Source organism: Strongylocentrotus purpuratus, unplaced genomic scaffold (assembly GCF_000002235.5).
Source record: "Strongylocentrotus purpuratus isolate Spur 01 unplaced genomic scaffold, Spur_5.0 spur5_scaffold_16, whole genome shotgun sequence".
In the NCBI taxonomy this organism is placed as follows: domain Eukaryota; kingdom Metazoa; phylum Echinodermata; class Echinoidea; order Camarodonta; family Strongylocentrotidae; genus Strongylocentrotus; species Strongylocentrotus purpuratus.
This window is the reverse complement of record NW_022145601.1, coordinates 5,568,822-5,581,070: the sequence shown is the minus strand read 5'-3', so window position 1 is coordinate 5,581,070 and position 12,249 is coordinate 5,568,822. Positions and strand designations below refer to the sequence as shown.

The following is a 12,249-nucleotide window of genomic DNA, read 5'->3' as shown; positions in this document are numbered from 1 at the left end:
CTACAGTAAAAGAGGGTGGTCAAAATTACCACAAAAAGTACCACAAATATAAACTCTTGTGATTCTAAATTTTTCCGCAAAAGTTTGGACTCTTCATGTAGTGAGAATTACAAAAAAGTTACATTAGACTATTCGGGCATCTCACTACCCGAATTTGAATATTCGCGTAGTGAGATGCCCAAATTTGAGGTGGTCGATAAAACGAAGAAAATCCTGGGGGTTGCATCCCCCTCCCCTTTCCTCTCTTCCCCGTATGTCTACGAAGACAAAAGCACCACCATCATAAGATGTAGGATTGTACTTCTAACCTGCTTTGTCAGCTTTAAAGATTTGCACAAAAATGAGTATCGATCGCATAACGTGCGATCGGACCAAAACCGTCTGCTAGAGTTCTGATCGCACTGATGCGTATTTTGTAACCTCACCAGATTCAGTGTAACCCACGCAAAAGATACACCTGCACAAATTTCATCCATGGACATTACTTTGGAATAAAAACAATTCATGACCTTCTTCTGGATTTGGATGTGACGATGATGGCCCCCGCACATGATGGATTCTGTGTTTTATGTTTAATTTTTGTGATTTTATCGCTGGTGTTGGTGCAGACGGCAAGTTCGTTGCCTCACCAATCGAGAAGAGGACCTCATTGGGTTGAATGCACTACGCCGGATAGAGCCCTGGCGGTAAGATTCTTGAACAAATTTTGACAAGGAAAGTTTGTTATCGTGTGATGATAACATATTCGATTTTATCTATACTATTAAGTTCCATCTAATTGATAATTTGGATTTTTCTCTCTTCCTCCCCTTCAGGCATCTTCAGCTGGTTGCAACCTATAATTATTATGCCCCCCCCCCAAAAAAAAAAAAATGAATTCAAATTAATATATCAGAAGAGTTAAAGTACTATCATATCTACACCGAATGATTAGGACAACTACTACTACTATTACTACTACTACTACTACTACTACTACTACTACTATTACTACTACTTCTACCACTACTATTACTACTACTACTACTACTACTACTACTACTACTACTACTACTACTACTACTACTACTACTACTACTACTACTACTACTACTACTACTACTACTACTACTACTATTACTATTACTACTACTTCTACTACTACTACTACTACTACTACTACTACTACTACTACTACTACTTCTACTACTCAAATAAATTTCAGGAGATAAACTTTTTCCAGATCTTTCCATATGTATTTATTGAATGGCCACATTAATAATAGCTTACTGTTATAGCGGCGCCTATCAACGCACGCCGTTTATCATCCAAATATATTTATTGTTAGTATAATAAGCACACGTGCAGACTTCTTATTCAACTCTCGACATATGGAATAGTTTTGGTGATACCTTTAAAAAGACAAAGGTTTCCATCAGTACTCCCACCCCTGTCTATCAGGGTGGGATGGGGGCAACATACAGATAATCCCTTTATCATGTCTCATTCGGTGTTTGTTTAAAGTATTTTGATGCTCGGGAAGTCACTAAATTTAGAAAAAGAGGCATTTTATCTGATTTGTCATGTCACAAACTATTATGCAGTCAAACCACAGGATTTCAGGGCTTCATAATGAATGCGACATTCCTTTACATGCTTATTGCTCTTTCTTTCTTTCTCTCTCTCTCTCTTTCTCTCTCTCTCTCTCTCTCTCTCTCTCTCTCTTGGTTTTCTGTTTTCTTCATTCACTTTTTGTCTTTCCTTCACCCTCTTCCGCTCTTTCTCTCTCTCTCTCTCTCTCTCTCTCTCTCTTTCTTTCTTTTTTTCGTCCCTCCCTCATTCTTCTGCCTATCTATCTATATGTCTGTCTATATCTACCCAGCTATGCTTTCTCTCTCTCTCTCTCTCTCTTTCTTTCCTTTTTCCTTTTCTTCTTCTCCTCCTCTTACTTCTTATCATCATTCGTCCTCTTGTTCTGTTCTCTTCCATAGCGTTTTTTTTCCCCGCCCCCTTCCTCTCTCCCCCTCTTCTCTCCCCTCTCTCTCTCTCTCTCTCTCTCTCCCTCTCTCTCTCTCTCACTCACTCACTCGCTTACTCTTTCACACACCCCCTCCCTCTCTCATCAATTACTTCTGTGAATCTGATATTTTATAATCCCCCTTCTAACAATCGCATGTTGCAAAGCTTGTCTGGTATGTTTTCATCACAGCTTCACATAGCATTACTCATCCCCGCGATCAAGAAACCATTATTCTCTACAATATACCGGAAAAAAATCTCTTTTATTATCAATTCTAAGCATATCTCCTCCTGGTATGCGCCATTTCTGCAAATGGGTCTTTAACCAAAATAGTATTTAAAGTGATAAAAACTGGTCGTTTACAGTTCATCTATACTGTTTGCGTAAGTGCTTTGTGAATAATGGGTTGTATAGCCTTTTTATGAAAGCATTTGTCGCGGCGTACTTTTTTGAGCATGTAACAGTTGTATTAGGTTAGGAAATATTTTTCTTACTTTCACTGTAAGTGAATAAAAACGCATAAATTACCAGCGAAAAACTCTTAAAAATGAGAATGAGCTATCACGTGCTGGTGTGCTTGCATATTAATAGTGATGTTTTAAACAATGTTTAAATGTACTAGCCCTTTCTGTACGTCAACTGAAGCAAGCATGCATTGGAGGGTTGGATTTCAAATATGAATTTGTGTGTGCACTGTGAGGTATTCAAAATAATAAGAAATCAATTCATTATTGCTGAAAGTCCACTAGGCCTAGACCTGCAGTGAAAATCACTGCACACAAAATGGGTATATGGGACTTCATAATCATATTGGAGATGAAATTCTGGTCCAAATTTTACAACTATTTCTCGTCATATTTCGAATAGGAGAGCATTTTAAGTGCCATCCTTTTGAAGGGGACATCTACTAAATTTATTTACTTCCATATCCTGACATAGAAAATAAGCAAGAAAGAGCAAGCTCAAAAATTCCCCCCCCCCCCCCCCCCCTCCCCCTCCTCTACCAAAACCCCGACCTTCCCTTTAATACGCGAATGTCGGGCTCAAGTTCACATTCTAAGCATCCAAGGTTACGGTTAAGCCCAGCATCACGGTCATGACTAAATGAACACAATTGTAAAACCACTTCCTATCGATGTTGTAAACATTTTTTCATCGAGACAATGGAGATACATTAAGCGTTGTTGAGCAGGAAAATATTGAACATATTTTTTTTTTTAGGAGGGCGGGTGGCATTGTCTGCTAGTATGGTTAATACAGCCTATGCCTCGTCGCCGAGAATATTGAGCACATCTCATTTCCAATGTCAATGACAATGTACATAATTTCATGCAAGCGACCAGTTTGGGCACCCTTTACTTCAACGCTTGCAAGTAGATTAATTTAAGATTTTGTTAAGGATTAAAGAGTTGAGACAAGGTATATTCAAGATCATGTTAATTTGTCTAGGGCTTTAGTTAGAAATTCTTTTAAAGTGAGCAATTGTCGCCAGAACATATTACATGGGACAATTGCTCCTGGCTTCATTTCGTTGCAATTTTATTTTAGGTTAGGTATACACTTAGGTTTGAAGTTAGGGTTGGGTTTAGAGTTGGGTCCAGGGTTTAAGTTTAGAATTCGGTTAATGTAGGACATTGACGCGGAGCTATTGTGTCTCCTTAGCAAACCCATCTCAAGGATAACCGTAATGATCTGTGATCTGATTAACCCTCACAAGGTAACGAAGCGAACTTCCATGTATTCAATAAAATTGTGAGACATCAAATTGTATCACTTGACTGTGGCAATTAAACTAATGCGAGGCAAGAATAACCTCCGAACCGTTGTTAAAATGGCATGCTCGATTTAGCTAATGATATAATCGATGAACCGGTTTAATAACAAATAGTTTTTAAGGATTCATAACAAGTGAGAAATAGTTGATGTTGGGTCTAGGAGCTAGGGGCAGCTCAAGAGCGTTTCGTTGAATAGCTGCACAGGTTTCTACCCCCTCTTATGCGAGAAAAAAAAGCCGGTCATGAAATTTGTCATATTGGTCAATAAGATACTAAATATTAGAATAATGCAACCATAATTTTCTCAATGTTTAGCGCATACGCCAATGATAATTCAACGCAACGTTCGGTCTTTTCATTTTGCATTCAATTTCGGTACGAAATCCCTCTCGGATGGTGCGTCAATGAACACACGTTAGTCGCTGACTTAGTTCTCCGTCAGGCTAATGACGCATCCTGTGCAACAACACTGTTTGCCTTGACTTCGTACTCTGATTAAGTCGTCTACAATTTTCCAAGGGCCGACATCGTTTGATAACTTTGATTTATGAGGTAAATATTTTCAACTTAATCGCCATGTTTGTTTGTCGTGGCAGGGCAAATGACCCTGTCACACGCCCTAATGATGAAAAGTATAAGTCCTCATGGAGGGGGAACAAATCCACTTCTGAAACACTTGGCAAATATTTGCGGCGCCCTGAGCACATATTTGGTCCCAATATTGGTTCTCTTTCTTCAAGAATTAAAGGCCAGGTCCAACTTTTTTGTCTGGATTGTGGTAAGATGTATACAACATGGCAGCTCAAATATGCTTGGGAAAATGAACGTCCGGAAATGTTTTAATAGCTCAAGCTTTGTGAAATGAAATTGCCGTTTTCAAGGGGTATTAAAGAGTGTGTGTCTTCTCAAAAATACATCACAATTTGATACGAATTGAAAAAAATGATGGAAACCGAAGCGGAAACCTTTTATAGTAAGAGATCAGCCTGTATAGCGTTAAAGCGGATTGAACGTAAAGGGGTTTAGAATGCCGAAACAGGAAATAGACATGACTGTTTGCATTTGGAACTACAAAATATTGTACATGCTTCATTATACGCAAAGATACGGGGAGGGGGCGGGTCTGTGTCCCCCTCCCTGATCATTTTTGAAATTATCAATATTCGGGCAATCACCTTCCTACGAAATTAGTCATATTTTGATGATAAAACTTTCATTCTCTCTTTTATCAAAATGTCGAAATTTTGGCTCGCTCCCTACACTTTCCAGAAACTGGAAAGTGAAAATTTAGAAAACAAGGTCAACGTATGATACCGGGTAGCTCAATGATGATAAAATGTATTAACGACCCTGTTGTCGCGAATATTTTTTTGCTTCTTGTAATTCTTCTTATTGTGTGTGAATTATACATCATGATAGGGTGACGAATATGTTCATGGATTTTGACATTAGAATTAGAGCTAAGAAAAATTGATGTAAGACCCTTCTCCTTCAGCCCTTTTTTCAGACGTTTGAAGACGGCTCCGTTCATCTTAAACATTGACTTATGATTAGGGTAAGATAGATAAACACTTCAGTTCTCTCTGTCCATGGACCTTCTAATTCTGTCTCTCTCTCTCTCTCTGTCTCTGTCTCTCTTTCTCTCTCTCTCTCTCTCTCTCTCTCTCCCTCTCTTTCGGAAAACAGTGCAACGAGGGGCTCAGATTGGAGGTTGATATAAGCATTAGCCTATAAGCTGGTGCAGGGATGCGAATAGAATGAGAATGAAGTAAGAATATGTCTGGGTAAAGAATAACATATTCAGGAGAATGTAATTGTCAATAATGTAATCGAAGTTTTAAACGGCGCTCAGATATACCCTCTCCAACCTCACATCATACCCTCGTCATACTCCTTACGTTACAAATAGTATGGTAGACAAGAATTGCTGATCAGAAATACAGAAAACACATGCATTACACATATTTTATTCTTCTACATTTTATAGAGGACTTGGCCCCTGGTCCTTCTCGGGGAAACGTACTTATGGATACAAAAAAAGTAAGATGTCGTGGTATAGTGGTTCATTCACCTGACTCTCAATCCACGGGTTGAGGGTTCGAATCCCAGCCGTGCACTAAGGTCCTTTGGCAAGATATTAATCCACATTGGTCACTCTCCACCCATGTGTAAATGGGTACCTGGTAACTTGCTAGGGTAATAATAATATGTGTAAGGCCCTCATGAAGAACAGCATTGAAGCCGATGAGGCTTCCCTGGGAAAATAAACCTATTGTTAAATAAATATATTGTTATGGGATCGGATAACTGGTGAACTTAGGGACCCCAAACTACATCAATCATTAGGAATATCATTATACGTACCTTATTTAAGTAATAAATTAACTATTTCGAAAAATACAATGAATGGTCTCTTTGTTAGCTCGTCCTCTTTATTCAAGTTGTTTGCAATTCTCTAGCAGAATACTGAATACTGATTGTCAATTGAACGCGGAAAACCATTCAAGAGGGGATCCACAATGTCAATATTTTCTGTTAAAGATAAGATAGGTTTTGAGGCCGTAAAACGGACAGTAAAAATGTCAGATTTCATTTACCTATTGTTGGGATTTTCTGAGAGGTACTAAATGAAGGTTGCAGGGCATTGCACTGAGCCGGTCTCTTTTGTATATTTCGGTTGAAGTAAGTATTTTTGAGGAAAAAAAAATCTTTTGACCAAAAAAATGTGTGAAATACTTGCGAAAATGCAAGAAAGAAATGGCGCTTAGACTTAGGATCGGCTAACGCAGAATGAAAGAGAGAGGGGAGAGGCAGAGAGAGGTATAGGACTAGGAGGCGTAGAGCGAGAGAGTAGAAAGTAGAGAAATAAATGATGGGTAAGAGAAAGAAAGATAACAATAACTGAAGATATAGAAAATGAAAAGTGAGGGGGAGAAGAGCGAGGGAGAAAAAGGAGAAAATGGATGAGAATATATAGGCCTATACAAATTGATAAGGTCCAGGATATACTCAACATAAGGTGAGGTGAACCTAGAAAATGAATAACGCATAGCCCCCCCCCCTCTCTCTCTCTCTCTCCCCCCCCCCCCCCCCTCTCTCTCTCTCTCTCTCCCTCTCTCTCTCTCCCCTCCCCCCTCTCTCTCTCTATCTCTCTCTCCCTCTCTCTCTCTCCCCCTCTGTTATTATGAGGTGAAAATAAAAATAACTTGAGGGCGGCTCTCTGGGATCTTTTGGGCGGCAGAAACCAACACTGCACATAATCTTAATACCCAATTGAAAATGTAACGCAAGATAATATCGCTCCAAGGCATCATTACATCTCAACGTATTGGACCCGTTCTTCATACTTCTCCACTTCTTTCCAAAGTCCTCCAGTTTGAACCTCCTCTCTGCTACCGTAAGGCCTAGAGCAAGAAGGGCGTTAACTCATATCATTTCAAACAGATATAATGTCCCTCTGGCTCTCATCATTATGTTGCTAACATGTTTTTGAAAGGCCAATGTTCTATACGAGTGTTTCGTTACATTTTTCATAATACTTTCAATCAGTTTTACGTCTCGTTTCTGCGAAAGATTACAACTTTCCCAGTTTATCCTGAAAATGAAACTACGTGTACTACAAAGTAAAGGTTTTACTATGAGTGTGGGTTCGCCCCCCCCCCAAAAAAAAATAAGTTAATGAGTCATGTTTGAACACCAGTGGCTGCCGACCAGGGGCGTCGCTATAGGGTTTAGCTCCTCCCCTAAACAAATTATATTGACAGATCTTTGATAGATTTTGGGAGGCTTTTGGGCTTGCTTTCAATTTCTACATGTGCATCTTTTGATGTCATGTTTAATCATTTTTAAAGAGGGCTATAAGACTTTTGGGAGGCTTGGGCCCCAAGCTCCCTCTAAAACCGCTAGCCTTGTCTGGTAATCGAATAGTTGTACTAACTTTTGCTGCTTTGGGTGAACGTTTTGGATAATTTGGGGCTAAGTTGGTCCAACCGCCACCCCCCCCCCCCCGCCCCAGCCATATAAAGTGATTGAATGACGCCCCTGTTGCATATCAATCATACAGTCTAGCGTGAACACTTCTCATTTTAGTAAACTATCATAAATCTGGGTCTTAACGTTGCCAATTTGGTCAAGGGTAATGAGTTTTTGGTTTACACAGAATACTTAAAGGTTAAGGTCTTAGCAGGATTGTGATCGTGAATCAGTTTGATAGTCCGCCCTCCTTCCTCGGAGGGGTCATCCACCAACTATTGTTCATAACTGATGCTTTGTTTTCAATTTGGAGACATTGCAAGTAATATCTGCCTGCCTCTGCGTAACCGAATTTCTCCACTAAATTTGTATAAAGAATTTATAAAAATAATAATTAATGAATAAATATCATCAGTATGAAGTGATTTTGTTGAGTACATCGTGTACTGTTTATACTTATCGTAATGTTGCATGTAAAAGAGTTTAGATCATCACAAATTTCATTTTAGATTCGTACGATAGAATAGAAAATACCTATAGGTATTTTCTATTATCCATCAATTTTTCTGTTTTTTCGTTGTTGTTGTTGTTTTGTTGAAAAGAGATTGTGGAAATTGAATGGACTAAATAAAAATAATTTGTTGGTTGTCCATTAGTTCACTGAACGTTCATGACATTCACAGAATTCGACAAAGTGCCCCATCCTATAAAAAAACTCATTCCTGGTTTCTTGAAAAATATCGAATGAAATTGAGAAAATATGTGACTGTTGAATAACCTGTTAATCCTCATCAAATGTGAAATTCTAGGGCATCTTGGAGTAATAGAATCCGAATTTAGGGTTTAATTTGACGTTCGTTATCTCATCAAGCCCCGGGCATACAGGTATTTCATTTCATGTGACCTTTGACCTTTGCATTTGACCTTTCTGGAGGGGACACGGTTGGTTTCTGAGGAGTGACTGCCGACTCTGCGTGAGACGAGAGAAAGATGAGGAGATGCTGAAGCGGTATCGAAGAGACACGAAAAGTTGGTGAAAGTTGAAATTAAATGAATGAGGAGAAAGAAAATATAATGGAAGATAAAGCGAGAAAAATGAAATAATATGAAATGGAAATAGAAATATAAACTCTTCTGAAATTTGAAACAGTGATTCTACTGTCTTATATAGGAAATAAAAGAAAAAGAATGAAATTAATTGTTAGATATAAAAGTGCTAAACAATAAAGAGAGATGGTGTGAAGGTCTTCAGTGGAAGGGTTTAAAGAACAATGAAGGTTTTTATTTTATTAGTTTCTCAGAATGATAAATGACTAAAATAAAACAGTATTTTTGAAAATAGATAAGTAATGAATAAGATAATTCTATGAAGCAAAGGGAATGGGATGGGATGACATAGAGAAAGAACAATCGAAGGGAATATGAATGCGAGGGGCATACATGAGGATAAAGGAGCCCATAATTAATCAATTACAGAAGATATAGTGGGCGTGGCTGGCGAAAAGTCAAATATACCAAACGGCTAATGGCATTGATATTACAAAAAGAATTTGAAAATGTGTATTCAGAAATGATAACAGATTTCAGCAAAAGTGGGTCGGTTGACGCGACAAGACTGGAAGAAAGATAGAAGATAATACTATGGAAAGGACAGGAGAAGCAGTGTATATTTGGAATAGTATGGGCAAAAGGGGTTCGCGATGAAGTGTAACTACGCTTATGTGTTATCTCAGGGAGCTATTTATTATATTACATGACTTATACAATGTTTAATGTATATTCTTTTTATCTGCATCTTCAATAGCTATTCGCAGTGACTCCTGTGGCACCAGACAATATCTGTGGGGCACTCAACCACCCCCCCCCCCCCCCCCCCCACACCCGCCCCCACCCTATTGGCCACGGCTACGCCACTTGGCAAGCGCTTCGCTATTGATGAACTTTGCATACAATGATCTAGCTGATAGAAAACATGCAAAATAGCAGCCAATGAGTTGGTCTATAATAGTAATACCATTAAAACCCAATAAGCTGAGAGGATACGGCTTAAGATCTAAGCGGATCTAGACGTACCTTATGATTACCTTAACTCATTAATCAGCTGGCAACGAGGGGATGAAGAGATATAACAGCAGTTGGTCGTGACGCACGAGGGGGGAATTAATTGCTGATTTAGTGGGGCACCTAATAAGCTTGATTGCCTGTTATATCACGCAAGGATGAAATAGGATCGTGCAGTTCTACATCAGAAACATATTATATTATCTCCTCAATTTTAAAAGAGACTATCTTGGTGTCTTGAACGACTGGTTTCTAACAGGCAATAGTGGTTTGACTTCACCCCCTCACCCCATCCACCGCCCTGGATTTTTTTTTGATTTTTTTTTTTTAGAGATTTATGCATTTAAAACTTTTTGTCTTGTATATAATTTATAGTCAGACGATTATTTTTTTCCCGTTTTTAGAAAATTTTCTATTCAAATTCGGTTGAAAAAAGTAATCTATCCGATTTTATATCGGAGATTTAAGTAGGTGAATCACAGTTCATGCAGCCAGATGAGTAATTTATCCCCGATGATTATCAATAATGAAAATGATTTCGTCTTACTTATCTAGGGCAGCCACATCAGTAATAATAATGATGTTTCTGCAGGTCTTGCAATGTTTATTTCCCTTTAGCATTGGCTGGCATTATTGCTAGTGTAGTATTTTCCTCATTTCATCTTTCTTTATTTCTCAATTTCATTTGTCACTTTGCTAACCCAATTTGGGAGGACATTGCCCTCTGACTTATGCCAGGCACTGCCACCCCTATATATTTGTCAACAAGTGTCAGCATAATGGCTTCAATGTCCCTGTATCTGGTAATCACCAGTGACTCACTCTCCCTTCCCAGAATTGGTATATAGTACCCTCTTTGTTTTTATCCTGCCTCCCAAGAAGGATGAAAACAACATCTCTCTAACTTTCTCCTCTACCACACTTCTCATAGTTCTTCGATGAAGTAACACGTCAATATGAGAATGTCACCTCTACTTCTACTATTTGCTTCATGCATACACAAGGAGCAAATCCATCTTCAATTTTAACCTCCTTCATTTCATTTGGAGAATTCTCTTCCGTGCCTATCACCTCTTGTATGGCACATCAACTCTTTATCCTGCCGTCTTCAAAGGACGGGCAGTCTTGCAGTGGAACGCTTAAATCAGGAACCGACATGGCTCCTGATTCTCCGCTGGGAGCTGCTAGCTACTTTGTTCCGGTAGCTCTTTTCACACACGAGCTCGATTCACTGTAGCTCGCCTGAACTTTCATCAACGAGTCCAACTCACTGCAACTCTGATGATTTCACTTTCACAAAGTCCGGCTCATCGATCCAGCATCGAGCGACCCACTGTTCTTCACGATCACCACTATACCGGCTTTGATGTCTACATTTCAACCTGGGCCTCCGACATCGAGCGACTCACTGCCTCGTCGTCGAGCGCCACATCTCTTCTCTTTTCTTCTCGCCCGAGCGCTACATTCATCATCATCATGAGCGTCGGCATCGACATCGCGTTCTTCTCGGCTCTTCAGCCACGTCAACGAAGTCGCGTTTCCATCATCAAGCCTCCGCACAATCATCGCGTGAGCCCCTTTCTTCGTTTCATCCATCATCATCATCTTCATGGACTTTCGACGTCATTTCTACCATTGTCGTAAGCTCTATTCATTCACTGCATTTATTCATGTCCATCTCATACATGACCATTTAAACTCCGTGCAATATCCACGATCCTCATTAATGTGATTCTCATTCTGAATCATTTATTTGCTTGCATGACTACACTTTGCAAGTGTTGTGTCTGCAAATCAGTACCCAATAAAATAACGAAAAGGGAATACTTTTTATCATGTATTTTATTGCCAGTGCAACCTTGTTTCCTCGTAGTTAAATTAAAAAGAGAGTTATGTTGTGTGATCAGTGAACACGCCTTTACAATTTCCAATCACAATTCATCTACACACTAATAATTCTTCATTGGTGACCCCGCGTTTACTTGGAAGCTTGGTTGTACAATTTTATTATTCCCTGACTTTTTGGACTTAACAATTTCATTTTTGTCTTTCTTCAAATGTATACATTCTGGATTTTGTTTCGAATGTTTTATGCTCTTGCATTTATACACGTTTATTCGATGCATACCATGTCATGTATTACTGTTCTATTCATTACTACTGAAAGCCTTTCACATACCATGCTTGTAACTCGTTCAGGGAGAACAGTACATTTCTCAGATCGCTATGTTCAAGTTTGGCATTTCAAATGAGACTTTCTCATATATTTTCATTCGGAATATTACTTTTTCTCTATTATCGCCCGTTTCCTTCTATTCAACGTTCTAGGAGGGGGCTGATGTAGTATTTTCCTCATTTCATCTTTCTTTATTTCTCAATTTCATTTGTCACTTTGCTAACCCAATTTGGGAGGACATTGCCCTCTGACTTATGCCAGGCACT

At 39.0% G+C, this 12,249-nt stretch overlaps 1 protein-coding gene across 1 annotated transcript in view; it reads left to right on the top strand.

The window, feature by feature from the left end:
* Positions 1–381: 381 nt before the first annotated feature.
* Positions 382–12,249, top strand: part of LOC590292 (WAP four-disulfide core domain protein 1) — a 32,963-nt gene continuing 21,095 nt past the window's right edge. The window contains exon 1 of the mRNA XM_789901.5: positions 382–686. Coding sequence (XP_794994.4) covers positions 534–686 — 153 coding nt within the window. The 5' untranslated portion in view covers positions 382–533. The remainder of the gene's footprint in view (positions 687–12,249) is intronic.